General features: G+C 43.5%; 2 protein-coding genes across 4 annotated transcripts in view; one reads left to right on the forward strand and one right to left on the reverse strand.

Moving 5' to 3' along the window:
* Positions 1-12,115, forward strand: part of LOC119659274 (putative tricarboxylate transport protein, mitochondrial) — a 44,402-nt gene extending 32,287 nt beyond the window's left edge. For all 3 annotated transcript variants that reach the window (XM_038067281.1, XM_038067282.1, XM_038067279.1), the window contains exons 2-5: positions 731-977; positions 1,036-1,162; positions 10,503-10,726; positions 10,793-12,115. In XM_038067281.1, coding sequence (XP_037923209.1) covers positions 755-977; positions 1,036-1,162; positions 10,503-10,726; positions 10,793-11,196 — 978 coding nt within the window. In that variant the 5' untranslated portion in view covers positions 731-754 and the 3' untranslated portion in view covers positions 11,197-12,115. The remainder of the gene's footprint in view (positions 1-730; positions 978-1,035; positions 1,163-10,502; positions 10,727-10,792) is intronic.
* A 5,628-nt stretch (positions 12,116-17,743) lies between these two features.
* LOC119659155 (8-oxo-dGDP phosphatase NUDT18) lies at positions 17,744-20,169 on the reverse strand. Its single transcript, XM_038067105.1, has one exon. The coding sequence runs from the start codon at positions 19,316-19,318 to the stop codon at positions 18,305-18,307; it is 1,014 nt and encodes a 337-aa protein (XP_037923033.1). The 5' UTR covers positions 19,319-20,169; the 3' UTR covers positions 17,744-18,304.
* Positions 20,170-21,684: the final 1,515 nt, after the last annotated feature.

The following is a 21,684-nucleotide window of genomic DNA, read 5'->3' on the forward strand; positions in this document are numbered from 1 at the left end:
AAAAGGACCGCACATCCCGAGATCCAGAAAAAAAATTCAAATTTTTAATTAATTTAAATTCGCCGCTTGATCCTGTTGTTTTTCTACAAACAAACTTTGGAATCATCTCGCCGAACCCTGTGTAGTTGCTTTTCTGTTTTAGAGCACGGAAAGCTTGTCCTTACCCTCCTTTGCTATTGCAATAATAAGACACCCAATAGCGGTAGCGGAAATATTAATGTAATTTACAGAGAGAATTGCAAAGGGTTTATGCTCGATCGTGTACCCAATCGCAGCGCTGCTTGGTAATCCTTTTTAAAATCTGTACAATTTAACTCGTAATTCCATAGCTATATGTTAAGTTAATCAGCATTTTTACTTTTGGGTAAAGGAAAGTTAACCGAGCGAAACCTGTAAAACCAAGAATGTTGGGATAGGGATCTGTTATGATAATGTATCCAGAAGTTCTACTGTTTCTCTACTCTCTCTTGTACCGCCTTCACTAGAACAGTCGAAAGAAACCCACCAGAAGTACATGGAAATAGTGTTCTGGCGCTCTCTCAAGCTAAGTAAAGAGAACCTCTTGGGAAAATTTGAAGGAAATACTATTTTACTGTTGTCACATTTCAAAATAAGATTTTCATGGCGTTACATACGTTTCTGACGAGTGAGAGTATTATCCATTATATTCCAAGTGGAATCTAGAACATCATTTAAATTGAACTTACCCCTCGTTCTATTATAATTTCAGAAAATTTAATCATTCCACAACACAATGGACAATAACAACACAACCAGACGGATAATTACCAGCAACGTAATAAATAATAGTCCATTCTTCAAACGGCCATGGATGACGAACGTTGGTGCTGCTGCGCCAGCTGGACAAACGAAGGGCTTGAAGGGAATCGTAGCTGGTGGCATAACTGGAGGCATTGAAATTTGCATAACATTCCCCACCGAATATGTTAAGACACAACTACAACTGGATGAGAAAGGTATGTAGCCGCAGAAATCTTCAAAGGTATCCAATTTAATCAATTCTCTTCGGCATAGGTGGAGCTAAGAAATACACAGGAATTGCAGACTGTGTAAAAAAGACTGTGAAATCAAATGGATTTTTCGGTCTATATCGAGGTTTGAGCGTACTATTATATGGCAGTATACCAAAGTCAGCTGTGAGGTAAGTTCGAATTAACCGGTTATCATTATCATTACTTTTACGTAATTGATGAGAAGGGTAATGATCACATAATCATGTCACACGACACGCACATTTTGCTGATATGGCTGTGACTTTGTACACAATATTGATAATGTAGCATTAATGGCAAAATGTCTATACTTAAGCCAATATTTTTGCAAAACTTAGATAAGAAATTAAGCTAATGCGATCAGTGATAAGTAGTAAAAATAAATCACACAATCAGGCGCGAAATTGTCAGTGAACAAATGTTCACTTACTAACCTGCTGTATCACAAGCAGCTCTACTGGTTTTAGAGAACGTATACATTGACTAAATATTAACATTTGCCTTGAGTATGATACACAACACTTCCCACTCCCAAGATAGATATTACCATCATGGGTTTATTGGTGGCGAGTTCCAGTAGAGCAATTTTATGAATAGAGAAAAAAAGATTAGGGGAATTCAGTACTTATTCGAGGAACTAGCATTAACAATTCCACTTAAGAGTAAAAGCTTCTATCATGTTTAAATTCTAGTCTAGAACTAATATTATTCCAATTTACTTGAATTCTCGTTTGAGAGTAAGAAGAAATGAGTTCTCTGCTTGAAGTTGACCGATAAAACTAGATGAAACAACTCTGACATTAGTTTATCTAATTTATTTTGCTTACGACGCAAAACTCGCTTTTCCAGAAAAAGAAACATTTATATCCATTCACTGCATCATTCGACAGTGAATAGTCATAATCTAGTTCTTTCATTTCTTGCTGCTTTTTCTGAAGAAAATAACAGTGGAATTGTTGTTGTAAAGATTTGGACAGAATAAGGAACCCTTTCTCCATTATTTTGTATAACTTCGAAGATTCTCGATGGCAACGAATTTTAGAGATTTTAGCATAGTTTTGAGAAATGTCCCTTCAAGCAAATCCAGAGGCGTTTAATAATCCTTATCCATTTCAAAGTGTTCTCTTTCTTCGTATTTGTTGCTCATCAGCCAACCCCCCACATTTGCAATCTGAAGCTCTGTTCATACGATCCAGCAGTTCGCGTCCAGCTCTGAGGGTATCAGACACACAAGAACTGTTCCATGCATTTACTATGTCAGTATTGGCACTGACACAACACAACATAGATTAGAATACTTGCAAAGAATAATTTTCCCCATTCTGGAAGATGACCCGGTAGAAAAATTGAAAAGCCATTTCATTGGAAGCATGCGCATGAGATATCACACAGTGCAGCAATTATAGAGGTATCACGTTGCTGAGTACCATCTATAAGATATTCCCCGCTATCTTGTTAGGCCGGATAGCCCCATACGCCCAGAACATCATTGGCCCATACCAAAGAAGCTTCACTCCAAGCAAGTCAGCAACATTTCAGATTTTCTCTCTGCGGCGATGGAAAAACTGTTGGAATATGGACACCAGTTACACCATCTATTCATCGACTTTAAAGCCGCCTATGATAGCATAGCCAGGGTAATACTGTACACGGTCATGAGAGAATTCGCTATCCCGACGAAATTAATAAGACTGACTAGACTGACCCTGACCAATGTGCGAGGCCAGATAAAAGCAGCAGGATCACGCTCAAGACCATTCGACATCAACAAGGAGATGCCCTACCATGCGTCTTCTTCAACCTGGCCCTCGAGAAAGTGATCCGTGATGCTGAGGTAAATGCAAGAGGTACGATCCTCTTTAAGTCCACCCAACTACTTGCCTATGCTGACGATATCGATATCATGAGAAGAACAACCCGATACGTACAAACTGCCTTCATTCAGACCGACCAGGCGGCGCGAGATCTTGGGCTGCACATCAATGAAGGCAAGACAAAATATATGGTGGCAACGTCAGCACCAAAAACCAACCAACCAACAACATCAAACCGCACTGGTCAAACGGGAAGAATAAGGATAGGAGACTACAACTTTGTGACCGTTGAAAATTTCTCCTATCTAGGGTCGAAAATCACAACCGATAACAGCTACGTCGATGAAATCCGCACACGGTTGTTGTCAGCCAACAGATCCGTCTCACCATAGGGTCAAAGCTCTTACTGTACAAGACAATGATCTTGCTAGTCCTCATGTATTCCTCGGAGAGTTGGGTTTTTAGCAAGAAGAATTGTGAACTCTTGGCCGCGTTCGAGAGAAGAATCCTCCGAAGAATTTTTGGCCCCCTACATGAGGATGGGCAATTGTCAGATTGTGGACAAAATTCGGCTCAATAGGTTACGGTGGGCGGTTCGCTTAATCCGTATGGATGAGGATGATTTAGCCCGGAAAGTCTATAAGAGCTATATCTATGGTAGAAAAAAGACGAGGCAGACTCTGCCTAAGATGGACCGATGGCGTAGGTCAGGACGCCATACAGCTTTCAGAGATATCGAATTGGTGGATCTCTGCGGAAAACCGGGATGTCTGCAGTTCCTTATTAAGGCAGGCCCAGACCGGATATCGGTTGTTGCGCCGTTGATGATGATGATGCGCATGAGTTCTTCTAGAAATTTTTCATTCGGTGGGCAATCAATATAAAATTGCACATCTCAAAATCCAAGCATAATATAAAATGGTGCCATGTGTAGAGTGCAATGTGAACTCCTATTTGATCTGTAATTTCGCGAAGATAGCACTGTTGTGCCAAATTCGTTACTTTTTCAGCTGTGAATTTATCAGCTTGAGTAAATGAACAAATCATTACAATATCATGCAGAAAGAATTATATTCATTTTTCATTGGTTTAGTGTTTTGTATTCACTCCTTCGTGGAGTGTAGGGCATCCACACAGTCATCCTGTATTTCAGTTTCACTATCATCACACTCAACGCTGTGTAAGCGATAAACTCACAGCAGCTAGGCAAACACGCGTCGTCATTCATTGGTTTGTATTGCTGAAATCATTGACGCAAAAACAAAATACTTGCATAAAGTCCCACTGGGAACGCGGAACAGGGAATATGCGCAATAATTTTCTTCTAGCATAAAATTCAAGCTGGAAGATAATTGGTCTTGGCTTCTACGATGTCGTGTTTGATACGGTCCGTGCTGAGCACGGAAAGCCTGCTGTAGGATCGTATGGATACTTTCATCTGGGCTATACTGGACACGCTCCGTGTTGGATACGGTAGCTGCTAGATCTTATGGTGGATAAGACCAGTCAATCCAAAAAAAGTAATGTTTTTGATCCTGTACCATTATTTGCAAACATATCATTACTACGTTACTTCTATGTACTTGGTCTGGTCTTCATTAATGTGCAACCCAAGATCTCGCGCCTCCTGCTAGATCTGGATGAAGGTAGTTAAAAGCCCTACTAGCTCTATAAAAATGTCGTTCTAGCGGGTCCCGGTTTCTTCACAAAGATTTTCGCCTGCCGGCAGAAGTTCAAATTTCTCCATTTGGCAACGTGAATTCTCTCAATTTCCCTCTTCAGAGTGCACTTGACAATGTATGGCCGGATGTCAAAAGCTGGTTCTGGCCCCACCACTTTTGATCCAGAACCTTGGCGAGACAGCTTCTTCATTACCATCAGTGTCTTGGCACCCACGTCAAGAATTTTCCGTTTAGTCGGTCAATTTTCAGCAGCACCTGATGAAAACACCACGTCAACTGGCTCGATATATTGTTGCTGTTTAGTTCTGATAATGCTACCCGACTGTCGGAATAGATTCGAATGGTACCGCCCCTCAATTTTTGTCGCAAATATTCTTCTGCTGTCAATGAAATTTCATATATATATCTCCGTCTGGAATATGGTCGTCATTTTTCGGAGAGGTCGAGTCAGTTCCATAATCGCATTTCCCGAGAACACCCCTACGCCCGATCCGTTTTCCATGACTAACCCGAATATTGAGTATGTAATCCTCAAAGACTCGTGGCCATTTATCGGCCATTCTTCTCTTTTGTGGTTACGACAGAATATGTTTTTTGAAAGACAAATCTGGAAATCATATGATCGACGGGCATCAGGACGACCTGATGTTTGCCAAGAAATTCCCAGATGGACGCATAATCGTATGATTAATCGCCTTTGCAGGCGCCACTAGTATCAGGCCTGCATGCGTCGTTAGCTGCTTTCCATTTCACCTCCAAATGAATGGGAGTTAGATTTCGGATAACTTTGAGTGCCACTGTTGGCGTAGATGCTACTCATTGCTCCAGTAATACTTAAGCAACCGGGGCTCTTAATCTGCGTCAGTAGCGTCCTGCTGTTGGCAAAGTTCAGTCTCGGCCACCAGACGATGCATGCATACATTCAATGAATCCGACTTGGTGAAAGTCCTCACATCTTAACTTTCGCAGTCCTGCTGCAATGGAGCGATCTGCAGCATTTCGGGTATTGCTCCTAACTTGGAGTCGAAATGTACTTCTAAATATTTGACGGTATGTACCAATTGGATTTTCACCTCTGCTAAGGTGGATAGCGTGTAGCTGTCCCACCTGACGTTCCTAGTGAATATAACTAGTCCAAGTTTTCCTAGCGTTCAGCGTGAGTCCATTACAGAGGCATCAGCTGTGGATTACACGCATTGTTGCATTTAAGCGGTCACATAATGCGCCCGCATACCTGCCGATAATTATTATGGCTAGATCTCCCGCAAATGATTGTGCGAAGATATTTCTGTCCTCTATGAGCTATAGCAAGGTGTCCATAACCAGGAGTCATAATAGAGGAGAGAGAACCCCTTCCTGTAGGCAACCCAAAAGACAGGCAGGAGCCGCAATAGACTTCTGTCCGACCAATATGTGGATCTTTCTCCGCTCTCTCGATGTCCACGAATGCTCCTAAGGCGTATCCTTTATCAGTCATTTCCTTCTTAATTTTCGCCGTTAGTTCATGGAGTTCTATCACCGTGGATTTGGCTTTCTCCTGCTGAATTATGGAGAATTGTTTGTATTAAAATCGTAATACTATATTACTATGGTTTCGGGAGATTGATTAGAACCCACCCCCATTAAGTTTATCCTAGAGTTATAAAAATGCAGTAATATACATTGTAGCATGAAGCATGTTATTGATCAAAATCATACTATTGCTGACAAAGTAACAGTAGCTCAAAGTTGTCTTTTCTATGAAAATTTACTACAACCCAAAGTACTAAGTATCAATATCACACTAAGGTGAGTAGTCTGACAACGTAAATGCATGTACATTACGGGCTATGTACAAATAGGATAGCTCTACATTCAAATATATTCACACACGAAACAAACAAATCCTTTTATACCTGAAGCATTGGGCTTCTAGTTTCCTGGCTTGTTTGGAATAGCCTTGAGTGCTCTCGTCGCATCACCTTCATTTTTCTCTGTATCGTCGGACCGTATTGACATGATATTGCTCGAAATCGGACGGCTTTTTAGGGCGTGGTCTAGACGAAAACTTCTACTATGAGGACTGTTGTTCTATACATTTGGATTGCCACCATAAACTCAAGGTTCATCGCCTGTGATAATCTTTTTATTCACATTTTCATGAGTTCTAACCACCAGAGTTTTCTCCGCCAGATGCGGTCGTTTTTTTTGCACTTCACCCTTTAAACGCTGCAATACGGGTGATGGTTTAATCAATGAAAATAATTCCTTGTGTACCGAAAAACCGTCAGCACAACCTTAGTTGCCGAAGAAAAATGTTTTTATTTTCTTTCGCATTAGTTCACTTGGTTCATTGTTTTGGAGTCGTTTGGTTTCCGGTGTGTAATAGTGAACCCAAGTGTCATTCACAGTTATAAATCTACGTGAAAATTCCCCGGGATCTCGCTTGTAGAGTGCCAAATTTGCAATCAAAAACGTTTTTCTTTTTAACTTCTGACCGAGCGTTAAAAAATCCGGCACCTACCTAGCAGAGAGCTGTAAAATATTACGCGAACACTCGGTTAACATTGCAGTTGTCTTGGCCATGTCTTACTTCCAATATGCAGTCCTCTACACGATTTTATGAATTTTTTAAATCATTTCGGTTGTTGTGAGTTCAACGACGCCTCCTAAACTTGATGTGTTATCAGTGCTCGTACGACATTTTTTAAATTCAGAAACTTACGGTCTGACTGCTGAATATCATAGAGAAGAGTCTTTCACTTTTTCTTTGATTTAAAGTGGTGTTAGGCCTACATAACCGAAGCCTCTTCTTCAATAAGCCCTAAAACGTGTACTAATAGAACAGTCCCCCCTCAGACACCAGCTTGTCGTGGTGGCGGAACCTGTGGTATTTTACTACTACCCTAAGGATGTTCAAAAATACATGAAGATGAAAACAAACGATTGTAACTCTCGGGAGGGGAAGGCTCGGCAAAAGAAAACTTCAGCTGCAAAGGAAAAGGGACTACAGGCTTGCCTATCAGAACATATTCTCGCCCGATACAATGCCAAACAACGAGCTAGGTTGGCGTACGGGTGAGATACTCGTAACAAACGAAAGTGTTAGTGGATAGATTAGACATTGGGGAAGGGCAACGGTTTCATTACGGGTTACTTCATGCAATAAACTTCATTATCCCAGGATAGTGAACAGTACGGTCGCCGTAGAACTACTTGGCCCATAAAAGTGAAAGAAGAGTGCAAGCTCCTCGGGAAGTCTTGAGAGGAGCTGATATACGTTGCCGAGGATCGACATCGATACCATATAGAAGTAATTGCCAACATAACCCCTATATTGGGGCTTGTGCTAACCTTCATAACTAATTCACGTTGGGTTATCAGTCACAAATAATAGTCTGGTTTCCGTTTTGGATTCTTCTCTTTTCACCAATATTATTTCTTCTTGTAATCGGTGACGTTCTTCATGGTGCCTTGTCTGGAGGACGTGGACGAGCTCAATGTAGGGTCGTACTAAAAATAAACAGCAACTAAACTAAGGTTCTCAGTCTAACGGCTGATCGCATTTTCTCTATCTGCATGGATGGATAGAGCATCAATTTGAATATTAGGAAGGGTGGTTTCTGCCTACGGTGACACTGGATTGGATGTCGCGATCCGCTTTCGTTACCTTGTCTAAAATCTAAAAATGCGGTTATCTCGACACCAAAAGCAATTTGAGACTATTCTCTGTTAATGTGCTATCTGTTTCTAAATGGGAATAGCGCATTCAAAGTAACCCCCCTGCAATACATTTATATACCTCATACAAGAACCATTGGTTGTTGGTAGGTTCAGTCAGGTACCTTAAGTTCCAACATGTTGGCCTGTTGTATGTCATTGGAAGTGGTTGACCCCGTTCCCGCATGGTAGTCTCAAAAAACCCCCAGGCTAATTTGGTTAACGACCTATGTGATGGAGACATCATAACGGTCAAACTAACCATAAAAAGTCAACAGGGAGATAAAGAGATTATATGATGCTCTGCATATTTCCGCTATGACGCAGAAGAAGTTTGCAGTGGAACATTCATCAGAGCTATCCAATATGCTAAAAGGAAAGGTATGGGGGTAATAGCTGGATGTGATGTCAACACCCACCACATATGCTGGGGAAGTTCCAATATCAATGCAAGAGGATCGAGACTATTAGAACACTTAGTAGGAACCGATCTGCAGATCCTCAATTCGGGCAATGAACCCGCTTTCTTAACGTAGTCAAGCGAGAGGTCATCGGCACCACGGTGGCATCCTCTGACATTGCGGCCCTGGTCAGAGAGTGGAAAGTATCAAACGATATTACACTTTCGAATCACAGGTGCATTAATTTCGTAATATGTATGTATCCACCTCCGGCCACCATGGAACGCGGATTTGGCAAAACAGAAGAGAACGACAAAGGTGCTCCTCAATTGTGCCCTGAAGTCTGATTCAACCGCTGGCTGGAATCGGTATAAAGAGGCAAAGCCAGCTTCAAAGAAGGGCATAAGATCGGCTAAACGATCATCGTGGAGACGATTTTGCGAAAAGACTAATTCTCTTGAGGCAACCTCAAACCTGAAACGGAACCTGGTTGAAGAGTGTAGCCCAAAGTTGGGTTATTTAATTTTTACAGAGCGGGATGTACACAGAAAGCGATGAAGAAACATGCAATTCCAAGGGAGTATCAACAAAGTTGTCGTAATCACCAAAAGAGAAGAATGGTCGATAAATGGCTATAAGTCTTTTCAGATTACAGATTTAATCTTTACCAATGGTCACGAAAGACGGATCGCACACAGGGGTGTTCTCGGGTAATCCGATTATGGAACTGGCCGGACCCCTCGCAAAAATGACGACCATATTCTACGCGGAGATATATGCCATTTCACTGGCAACAAAAATGAAATCTGTTACAGCAACGACATGTCAAGCCAGTTGGTTTGGAGTTGTCATAAGGTGCTGCTGAAACTTGGCCAACTGAACGAAACATTCCTGCTTTGTATGATAGGGCATTCGAACATCGCTGGTAATAAGGAGGCTGATAAACTGGCCCAACAAGGGTCTGGATCTATGATGATGGGGCCAGAGCCAGCTTTTGGCATCCGACCATCCACTGTCAAGTCTACTTTGAAGGGAGAAATTGTAAGGCTCCACGCAGCCGAGTGGAGAAATTGAACTTTGAAAATTGTTGCGAAAGAACCTGGAGCCTGGAGCGGCTTTTTTGTTGTCCCTTAAGAAGTGATACATGGAAGCTCTAGTAGGGATTTTAACGGGACACTGCTCCTTAAGCTACCATATGGAAAAGATCGGGGTGGTGGTTTTGGCTATGTGCAACCAATGTGAGGAGAAAGAGAAGACGGTTTTGCACTTCATATGCAACTGCCCAGCCTCCTCAAATCTTAGACGAAGACACTTTGCTAAGGTTTTTCTCAATGAAGAATCTGCCCACTCTGGAGAATGTTCTCAGATTCGCCAAATCCTGTGAACGCTGTAGAGGGAAAGCCATTGAATAGGCGATTTACGGGGATAGTACAATGGGCCTAACAAAGGCCTAAGGCCTCAGAGCTGCAGCTCCCCCCAGCAAACTAAACTAACTAAAACCCCACTGTTACCTAAAAGCTCCAAGCCTTCGTCAGCACTTGCCTGCAACGCATCATCGGGGTACGCTGCACTGATATAATTTCGAACAAGGGACTTGGTTCCCGCAAAGGCCTTCCTACGATAAAATTAAAAGGCGGAAATGGGAGTGCACACATTAAGAGGGGGCAGTAAAACTCACTCTCCCAAGATGGTCGAGGAATGGGTCACCCCAAAGCGGCGCAGAACAGTAGAGGAGGAGTGCCGGCGTGTCGAGAAGTCCTGGGGGAGTTGGAGCGCTGAGGGGTGAACGGCAGCCATATAAGTTTAGATTATTTACTTGTACACTTCTTTGGATTACAGTACTGATTTTATCCAGTGGAGAATTAATTTTCAACTTTTCAAATTATTTTTCAGATTTGGAGCATTCGAAACACTAAAAGGAAGGATGGCCGACTCGAAGGGCCAATTAAGTACATCAGGTAAATTGCTATCAGGTCTGGGTGCTGGTGTTTGTGAAGCCATTTTCGCTGTAACTCCTATGGAAACGATTAAGGTAAAATTCATTAATGATCAACGAAGTGCCAATCCACAATATAAAGGTTTCTTCCACGGTGTGCGGACAATTGTTAAACAAGAAGGTAAATTATTTTATTACATTTTCTTTTGAACTCGGTCTCTATTAACTTCCATTTTCTTGCTCTTAGGTTTCTCTGGCATTTACAAAGGTGTCACCGCGACAATTTTAAAGCAAGGATCAAATCAAGCAATTCGATTTTATGTGATGGAATCATTGAAAGACCTCTACAAAGGTGATGATCCGAATAAAAATGTTCCTAAAGTTGTTGTTGGAGCATTTGGTGCCGTCGCCGGCGCGGCCTCCGTATTCGGAAATACCCCAATTGATGTCGTGAAGACACGTATGCAAGGTCTTGAAGCAGCGAAATACAAAAACACTATGGATTGTGCATTAAAGATTTGGAAGAACGAAGGACCTTTCGCATTTTATAAAGGAACCGTGCCAAGGCTGAGTCGTGTGTGTCTCGATGTAGCGATTACTTTCATGATTTACGATTCGTTTATGGATCTCTTCAACAAATTTTGGCATTAAAGTAGAGTTAAGTGTCGTGGTGATTTGTTGTATGTTGGGCGTAATTAGGAGGCATGTTTTATTTATTGTGCAAACATCATGAAGTGTGTATAACACCGGAGAACATCAAATCTACAGAAATATCCAATGGGGGAAAATCATTATGGAAGGGAATTGGGATGTATCATGAAACACTTCTGAGAGTTCTGCCAGCTTAGGAAGCAAGAGCTATTTTTTTATTCTCACCGATTTTACGATAGTTATAACAGTTTATAATGCAAAGCAAAAGCTACTCCATTATACATTGGAACCTGAACTTTACTAATAAAAATTATCTATGTAAACATGAAGGTATTTCGATGTAAGGCTATATTAGTTGCCCTTAATGCGGTGAATTTGTGCAGAGCACTCATGCCTACCTCACGCTCTTCAAAAATGTTTAGTTTCGATCTTTTTTAGTTTTTTTATTTGTACTGTTTCAGATTTTATTGAATGTTATTGATCTATTTAGAGGGCCAGCGAGCCCCACAGGGAACCGATTTAATGAAGAAAATAATATAATAGTATCGAAAGTTTCCTATGTAAACTGATTGTAACCTATCCACACATGCGAGAACTGGTATCCTCAATTGGAATTGTTTAAAACAAAACAGCTATGCGGGGAACGATTCAGGATATTGGCAGCTCTAAGATTCAGGTTAACTTAATGTTGCTTTTGCTTGAATGTAAATTTACAACGAATTGCACTCGTAATACTCTCATTTATATCGAAGCATATTTGTTTACAAATAGTCGGCCATAAAATTTTGTAAAGCACAATGCGCACCTTGCACTGCGTGAAATTCTGTAGATATTCTATTTATATCACGCGTTTTGTTATACACATGTTTATGTAGACTGGTGTTTATTCGAGATAGGAATAAAGAATGTAATATTTAAAGTGTTTGCATTATTTTTCCCTCAAATGGACATTTGCATTCAGTCCGCGATGTGGAAGAATGTCTTTCATTAGTTGGGTAAGGTGGGTCGAAATGGATTGGTCATTGCACTCGTGACTTTGGATCAGTCTTATAATTTATGGACAGTGATGTTTGATTTAAAGTTGTGATAACCATTGTTATTTTAGCAATGCTTCGAATTCATAAGTCTGCTTTTGGTTTAATTTTAGAGACAGAGTCATGCCTTCCCTCTCTAATCTTTGGGCATCTTTTTCTACGTAATGCTAGGAAAGATAATGTTTTTTTCGTTAGTAGATGGCTGTGGTGAGCTTGTCGATAAGATCCTGTTGGTGGTCCTCGGATGACATCTGGAGGCAGCCAGTAACTACGCCAAGAGTGGTATTCCCATAACTGTCAACTGCATCTTGCAAACTGGACGGAAGTTGCGTATATCTATCGATCACTGTGGGGGTTGCGGGTATGATCTCCTTATCCTTTCAGAATCTTCCAGCTAAGGCTTTGAGCACATTTTTCTTGCCTCTCAAAGCGTCGCTATGAGCGTAGGGACAGATCTTCTAAGTTTCTGTTAACTAGGAAGATATCAATTCGGTCCAGATATCCGTTTATCAGAACCACATGTTGGACATTTTGTATAGGTCCCAGGGCGAAACGAGGATTGGTACCCACGATGGAGCATAAAACCTGGAGACGCCAGCTGAACCAACACCAACAACTCTACTACCAAAACCTGTCTCCACCTCCACATAGTGACCGCTGGGAGCCCTTTCTTAATGAAAAGCTGCAGGCGGAGAAAGAAGAAGGCGAGTCCCCCGCGCCTAAAAACGGAATAAATTGTACCAACTGGTCCTCGAGGTTGGGGTTTGGGTAGGGCTGACAATTCTACACGGAAAACAAGTTGTTACGAAGTCACAACAGAAGCCTCGGATTGAACTGATAATACAATAACAAACTCGGCAACGACAACGGAATAACGATTTGCGCATTTTTTCATGGAACGTGCGCTCCTTCTATACTGATCGAGCTGCCAAGCAGCTAGCCAACATAGGGCTGATGTAACAGCGTTGCAGGGAGGTGCGTTGGACAGGGACTGGTTTCCTGGAGAAGAGACACTACACCATATATTATGGCGGCCAACCAGTAAACAATGTGCTCGGAGTAGCTTTCTCATTATCATCATCAACGGCGCAACAACCGGTATCCGGTCTAGGCCTGCCTTAATAAGGAACTCCAGACTTCCCGGTTTTCCGCCGAGGTCCGCCAATTCGATATCCGCAAAAGCTGTCTGGCTTCCTGGCCTACGCCATCACTCCATATTAGGCAGGGTCTGCTTCGTCTTCTATTTCTACCATAGATTTTGCCCTTATAGACTTTCCGGGCTAGATCATCCTCATCCATACGGATTAAGTGACTCGTCCACCGCAACCTATTCAGCCGGATTTTATCCACAACGGGACGGTCATGGTATCGCTCATAGATTTCGTCATTGTGTATGCTACGAAATCGTCCACCCTCATGTAGGGGGCCAAAAATTCTTCGGAGGATTCTTCTCTCGAACGCGGCCAAGAGTTCGCAATTCTTCTTGCTAAGAACCCAAGTCTCCGAGGAATACATAAGGACTGGCAAGATCATTATCTTGTACAGTAAGAGCTTTGACCCCATGGTGAGATATTTCGAGCGAAATAGTTTTTGTAACCCGAAATAGGCTCTGTTGGCTGTCAACAACCGTGCGCTGATTTCATCGTCGTAGCTGTTATCGATTGTGATTTTCGACCCTAGATAGGAGAAATTATCAACGGTCTCAAAGTTGTATTCTCCTATCTTTCTTCTTCCCGTTTGACCAGTGCGGTTTGATGTTGTTGGTTGGTTGGTTTTTGGTGCTGACGTTGCCACCATATACTTTGCCTTCCTTTCATTGATGTGCAGCCCAAGATCTCGCGCCGCCTGCTCGATCTTGCTAGTTTACATCAAAATACAAATTATTATATAATGGACTGCGGATTATTCAATTAACAGTGTCACACGAAATGCCGTCACTTCTATCCCTTGATGAATGTCAGAACATATAGGGGGGGGGGGGGGCAATATAGACTCGGATCCCTATCTCGTTGGCATAGTGCTTCGAGCTCGAATAACAACACCACCCAGAATCCCTTCTGACAACCAGGTGAGTATTAACACTGAAGCCATCCGCGCAGACTTATCACGAACTCCGTCGAGCGGAGAAGCGACTTCACAGACGGAATGAGTTAATGTAAAAAAATTATTTATAATAAACTGTTAGAAATGAAAAGTTATTCGGTTTTAAAGGTAAAGGAAGCCTGGGAGAACGAACAGATCTGTGAACTCGAAAAATACAGGGAGCAACCGCACTGGGCACGGAAGTTTTACCAACAAGTCAGCAGGATGAAGCTTTACACACCTCGATGTTCATCCTGCCGAGATAAAGAGGGAAATCTGATTTCCGACACAATGGGCATCTTGAAGTTGAGTATTTTGATGAACAACTGAACAACAGCATCGAGTTGGAGGTTCCGCCAACTGAAGACGACGGATAAATCCTGCCACCACCAAATATAGAAGAAACAGTCCGTGCAATCCATCGGCTTAAAAATCATAAGCTGCCAGAAGCCGATAGAATTACAGCCGAATTGGTTAAATATAGAGGCGACCAATTACACCAAGCGGTTCACCAGCTTATACTCAAGCTGTGGGAGAGCGAATCAATGTCTGACCACTGACAAAGAGGCATTATCTGTCCCATACATTAAAAGGGAGATATCACGCAGCGGATCAATTATATGTGCGGCAAGCGATGGAAAACTGTTGGAATATGGAAATCAGTTGCATCATCTTTTCACTGACTTTATGGCCGCCTATGATAGCATAGCCAGGGTAAAACTATATACGGTCATGAGAAAATTCGAAATTGATAAGACTGACTAAGCTGGCCCTGACCAATGTGCGAGGATAAAAGCAGCAGGATCACTCTCGAGACCATTCAACTTCAAAAACGGTCTAAGACAAGGGGATGCCCTATCATGCGTCCTCTTTAACGGGACCCTGGAGAAAGTAATTCGTGATGCCGATGTAAATGCGAGCGGCACCATCCTCTTCAAATCCATCCAACTACCGGCCTACGCTGACGATATTGACATCACAGGAAGAACAACAACGTCTATCTTCATCCAGATCGAGTAGGTAGCGCGAGATCTCGGGCTGCACATTAATGAAGGCAAGACGAAGTACATGGTGGCAACGCCAGCGCCAAAACCAAAATAACGAAGAACATCGAATTGCACTGGCCAAACGAAAACAATGAAGATAGGAGACTACAATCTTGAGACCGTTGAAAATTTCTTCTATCTAGGGTCGAAAATCACAACCGATAACAGCTATGACGATGAAATCTGCGCACGATTGTTGGCTGCCAACAGAGCCTATTTCAACTTACAAAAACTGTATTGCTCGAAACGTCCATCATCAAAGCTCTTACTGTACAAGACTATAATCTTCCTAGTCCTTATGTATTCCTCGGAGATTTGGGATCTTAGCAAAAAAAACTGCGAACTCTTGGCCGCGTTCGAGAGAAGAATCCTCCGAAAAATGTTTGCCTCGTACATGAGGATGGACGATTCCGTAGCCTACACAATGACGAAATCTATGAGCGATACCATGACCGTCCGGTTGTGGATAAAATCCGGCTCAATAGGTTACGGTGGGCGGGTCACTTAATTCGTATGGATGAGGATGATCCAGCCCGAAAAGTCTATAAGGGCAATATCTATGGTAGAAAAAGAAAACGAGGCGGACTCTGCCTGAGATGGAACAATGACGTAGGTCAGGACGCCAGACAGCTTTTAGGGATATCAAATTGGTGGACCTCGGCGCAAAACCGGGGTGTCTGGAGTTCCTTATTAAGGTAGGCTTAGACCGGATATCGGTTGTTGCGCCGTTGATGATGATGATTTTATGTTGAACATCTACCTACTTAAGGCAAAGCTTGATGCCTTGCCAAGATGAAGTCCTTACAGCTAGGAGAGGTTCCTTAGTAAACTCTTCGCACCGCTCATCCATCGGCTTCGATAGTTGTGGCTGCAAATAAAGGGTTTACCGTTGTCGGCCGAGCCCTCTTTGCTGCCTTTTGGGCTGAGTTGGGATCGTCGCTGAGGCTTTGATTTGTCCTTAGCCGCAGACGTCCCGGATTCTCCTGTCTCTTCAATTTTGGCGCAACTCGTTAGTTGTGGCTTACCTGGAGGCAGTTTTTCTTACTTTAAGCCAGCTGCTTATCCGTGGGTAAAGCTTTAGTCTCAGTTCCGAACTGAGGTGTGCCCGAGTTAGGGGTGCTGACAAAGGGGACCCATTTCGACTCGCTTGTTATGGACTGTGTCCCAACTGGATTGATCCTCAATTGAATAAGTGAAGAATCTGAGTCAGGGTTAGTCATTATCATGGAAATTTAATTTGAGTTTTGTAATAGTTGAGTGCCTTTATTTAACCGGGGAAATTAAGCTAATCTCGGTAGAGCCTCTTTTGCCAAGACAAGGCTAGTTAAAACCGGGGTCGGGGGTCGTCTGGTAACTAGAGTTCTTACCGTTATTTTATACTTTTCTTATTTGATTTTCAGGGAGACTGCGCTTCATCTCTATTATCTTCACAATGAATGATGTGCAAGCGATGGAGAGAGACAGAAAGATAGAGGTTGATGCTCAACCAACTCGACCATCAACCATCTAAACGCATATTGTTATGAAATTAGCGGCCAAACAGAATAAAAGCGAAATTTATACGCAAATTACTGGAAACTAGTTCTCGGCCATCCAATCTATCAATGATTTGCGTTCGCAGCTGCCTCCGGAATAATAGATGCTAATGCGCATTTTTGCAGATGAGGAATTCAACGCGCAGCGCAACGGGACGTGCCTAAAGAATCTCAATAGACTAATTGGGCTATTATCACCACGAGAGTGCCGTAACAGGACAATTCAAAAGCGAATTAAGATCGAATTATTCAATGTTTTGTTTTTATTCGACAACGCTTTTCTCCTAGTCATTTACGTCTTTCTTGAGCGCGTCTAGCATAATCGAATCAAACGTAATGCTCGCAATCAAGACCAGAATAGAAGCAATAAATCCACTGGAAACAGTTACGGTTTTCTGAATTCCCCAGTCTTCCGTTGAAAGCCTGCCATCCATTAGGTACAGCTGTCGCGAAACCACACAATACCAGTGGATTGGCAGAAAGGGGCGATCGTTTGAATAATCGGGCAGTAAATATTCACGAAAGAATCTAGAGCTGAATGGCAACGGCACAGCGTTCTTTCTGCGAACTCAGTCAAAACCAGAAACACGCTGACGTGCTTTCTCATTCACGTATTCCGCTGAGGTTTCTCGTCGCCCTTGGCATTATTCAGGCATTTCTCGTTCAGTAAGTTGGCGTGAAAAGAATGCCATTTATCTGGCCATTGATGCCGTGGATTATTTATCAAAGTAAACATTTATCATCATCATTATTTTAGGCACTGATCGCTTGCCGTTGTTTACCGAAAGGTTGATGGGTTCGTCTCAGTGGGAAGTGGCTAGTCATGTCTCGATCAGTAAAACGCACAAACATTTCGGTTATGGGCTTTATTTCCCCAAGTAATAATGAATTTGTATAAACGTGAAATGCAATAGCATACATTTACTATCAACACAATAATATTCGATAAGGTTGCTCTGCACCTGCTCTAACGGTCGTTCGGAGGCTCGCGGCTAAACTGTAGAAATTCTTCACTCGAATCGTGCTGGAGAGTCGCAGGGGGAAGGGCCTGGAGTTTTCTTTTCGTCGGCTGTAGGCTGCTGCTGGTGGGAAAGTATGTAAAGCACGCAACGCGAATTCGTGACTTGATTCTTTGGATAATACGTAATCGGGCGCAGGTTTCGATTAAGCACTTCCACAGGAGCCATAGTACGATGGGAACTGACCGTGCGAGCGACGACTCTCCGTGAACATTCTGCTCTCGAAAGCGATTTAACATTTCCTTAAACCTAAATTATATTTACATAACATCAAATTCCATGAAAAAAGTAGATCAAGACATAGAATTTATCAACAAAGCGCGCTGAACCGTGCTTGCACCAGAGATTCCGAATCAAATTCGATAGCTCCAAAGTGGGACCCGCTGGCCACATTATCGCACGACGTGCAACGGAATTGTCATATTTTTGCTCGCAAGAATGCGCCCCAACTGTTCGCCGATTTCTTTGGATAATTCATGCCACACGCACTTCCCGATGAGAGACACTTCCTCCAGTGCGGGTCGGAATGCAACCAGCAACGTTATGCAGAGGCCGTCTGTGGTGTGCGGGGGCGCCGATGGTGAATGCTCGATAGTGAGCACGCCGTGAGGTCGATGCTGGGGCAGGTCCGCGCCAAACATTTCGATCATGAATTTGCGTAGGGTCGAGTGTAGGCTCCGTGCTGGGTGGATTTCCACCGTGGGAAAGTGGTAGGTGTTGCGCTCGCTAAGCAGAATGTGCAGGTTGTTGGTGGCGCGCTTGCGGATCGCCACGACGACCCGCAGGTAGTTCTTGTGGTGCGAGAATTTGGTCGGGAGGATTGCGCTGTGCCAAGGGTTCGATCCGCGGTTTTTGTACATCCGGGCGAGTTCAATGAGCCCGACGATGTCGTTGGCACGCAAGCTGACTTCCGCTAGGTCCGAGATCCATTTGGCCTGGAGAGACTCCTGGTCGGCCCGGGCTGGGGTCTTCAACTCGCCGCCAGTTACCCTCCCGGTTAGCACGAAGCGGAACCATGAACCTCCCGCCGCCTCCAGACCCAGGAGCGTGGTCATCTCGACGTTGAGTCCCGTCTCCTCGTAGACTTCACGCGCGGCCGCGTCGCAAATCGATTCGCCCTGCTCCATCCGCCCGGCTGGCAGGTACCATTTGCCTGCACAAGACTTCTTCGCCTCTTGCATCATCAGCACTTGATCTGAATCGTTAATTAGCACGCAAGCCACAATGTAAGTGATATTTTTGCCCAAGACGGGAACGAAGTCTGAAGACGCCGTGGGCTGAATGCCTTGGGCCTCGTTGGCGGCATTCTGCTCTTCTATTGTGAAATCGCATAGCTCGGCGGTGATGTCGTCCAAATGGAGGCCGCCCAGCAGCCTCGATAGACTCTCTTCCATTTTATCGGGCATTGTTGTGGGAAAAGTCGTACTTGTTCTGGGTCATTAGTTTCCGGTTTTCTTGCAGTGGCAGCCGTATCGGCACGGCCTGACCTAGTTCTCCGCCAGCGATGGCTACTTCGCCCGCACAATTGGCAACGCGTTTTGCATACAGTCCGCGAAGGAATTCCACCAATTTACCGCTTCTAATCCACACAGGCCCGAATGTAGATCTTATCTGGCTCCAAACAAACAGCTACGAGCCCGAGAACTGTAGATGCCCGAACAATTTCCAACCAACCAATGTTTGCGTCCAAACCGTCGCGACAGCGCTCACTGACTGATTTGCGACTCTAACGATGAAACTGTCGATCGGAATTTATGTTGAATGGAGCGAGTACCTGGGCAGACAGGTACGGAGGCACGATCATGAGCGCAAGTGCCACTGAAGCGGGCAGCAACTGTAAACAACCCAAGAAACGCTTATTTGCAAGAAGTCTAATGCTGTGAGCGCGGGGCCGTGGCAGAGTCCGCGATCTACGCTGGCGGGCAGGGTTTCCAAACGTGTTTCTAGCGCTCTCGCTGCCCGAGGCGATAGATACTTTCCTCCGGCGCAACCACACTTGTTTTGTTTACACTTCGCGGTACACACAATCCGACACTGCACCTGTCCAGGTATTCTCTTGAGGCCGCGCGAGTAATCGACTTTGATGCAACTTTCCCGAGCTGTCGGTCCGGTTTCTAGTGCATTTTCTGATTTTGATGAGTTGCATAAGTCGCTACTTTCTACAATTTATGTATTTTTCCACTAATTCGCCTGAAGAACAGAAATCACAAATCCACAAGCGGGACAGCACCGTCCACCACTTCCAACAGTTAGAATTGTCAAGAATGGCATTTGGGATGATGTTTACGAAGTCCATGGTATGGCGTAATTTAGTAGGGGAATTCTCGTACAGTGGGTTACAAAGAAAAGATGGAAAAATTCAATTGTTGATAGTTTGAAATCTTATGCGACCGTTACAGATGTTTGAAAAAAACTTTAAGGAAACTACAAATTAAAAGTAGCGTAAAGCTTTAGAACAGTAACTTTTGAAGAAAACTATAGGGCAACTTGGAAATTGGTGTAAATCGACGTATTTTAATTGGTGCAAAGCAAATACATAATTTGATCCGAGGGCTCCCTCCATGACATTAGTTTAGTAAAGGTAGAATTTTGAACTTCAACCAGGTTGGGGGGAGACGAGAGGGAAAAAGGTCCCCTTTCCTGGCCTCGCTGGAAGCTTGCGCCGGTTACACCTTTTGAAAAAGTTACGACGCCCAAAACAGAAACTATTTTGATATCATTAATAGCGAGGTGCAGATGAAAAGATATGGCCTTTATGAGAAAACAGCTCGTGTTTGGGGCACCGTAACGTGTGTGACTCCCATGAGTTTTCAGCGGGACTAGAATTCGAGTCTTTCCTCTTCCTCTCTTTACCCTATCCCGGAGAGTGAAAGCAAAATATTTCTTTTGATGCCCCATCATTTTTTAGCAAGTCCCATTAATGAGACCAAAGATCAGCTTTACGTTGTTACGTTATGAAATGTCACCGTCAAAAGGTTTATATGCCTTTATATATGTATATGGTTGTCATTTACCTCTTGGTGGACTATAGCGCGTTAACTACCCCTACGCACCGTTGCTCGGTTCCCGAGACAACTGCACTTCTTCTCTGCTGTTCTGCGCCATGTGCTCTTGGGGCGACCCACTCGACGACCACCTTGTGAGAGTGGATTCCACTACATTCCGTGGTCAGCAATGCGATGGTCGCCCCCTCCTGAATATATGACTTATCCATTGCCACTTTCGCCGTCCAATCACTCCGCGTACAAGCAGATGTCGAAGGCTTGGAGCTATTGAGTAACAATGGGGTTCACTTTCCATGTGCTACTCCCATACAGCAATACAAAAAGAACACCAGCGCAGAATAAGCGAGTTGATCTTGGGATTGAGATAACTGCATTTTCAGATTTTAGACATGGTAGAGAAGGAGAAGCCAGCATTAGGTGCCAACGTCAGCAGGAACAACGCTTCCTAGATATAAAAATTGAGGTAAGATGTCATCGTCCATTGAATTCCTTCACGTTCTCCAAACAAGGCAGTGTGAAGAACGTCATCGATAACAAGAAGAAATAATATCGGTGCCAGGATTCAACCCTAGCGGACTCCGCTTTCGACTTCAAATTCCTCTGCAATTTTGCGTCAGTGCACCCCGTGACATTTTGCGCGTTATATGTCGCTCTGACAGTAAATATTAGCTTTTCCGGAAAGATCCTCCTGCGTAAAGGATGCCAAGTAAACTCCCGAAAGCTTTCTTGAAATCAATAAAGAGCAGGTAAAGCGAAGGCCTAGAGTG

The sequence above is a fragment of the Hermetia illucens genome, chromosome 6, assembly GCF_905115235.1.
Source record: "Hermetia illucens chromosome 6, iHerIll2.2.curated.20191125, whole genome shotgun sequence".
Classification (NCBI taxonomy): domain Eukaryota; kingdom Metazoa; phylum Arthropoda; class Insecta; order Diptera; family Stratiomyidae; genus Hermetia; species Hermetia illucens.

Bases quoted from the DNA above. Each gene is read 5' to 3' on its own strand.
- LOC119659155 (XM_038067105.1), bottom strand. From the start codon at position 19,318: ATGCCCGATAAAATGGAAGAGAGTCTATCGAGGCTGCTGGGCGGCCTC.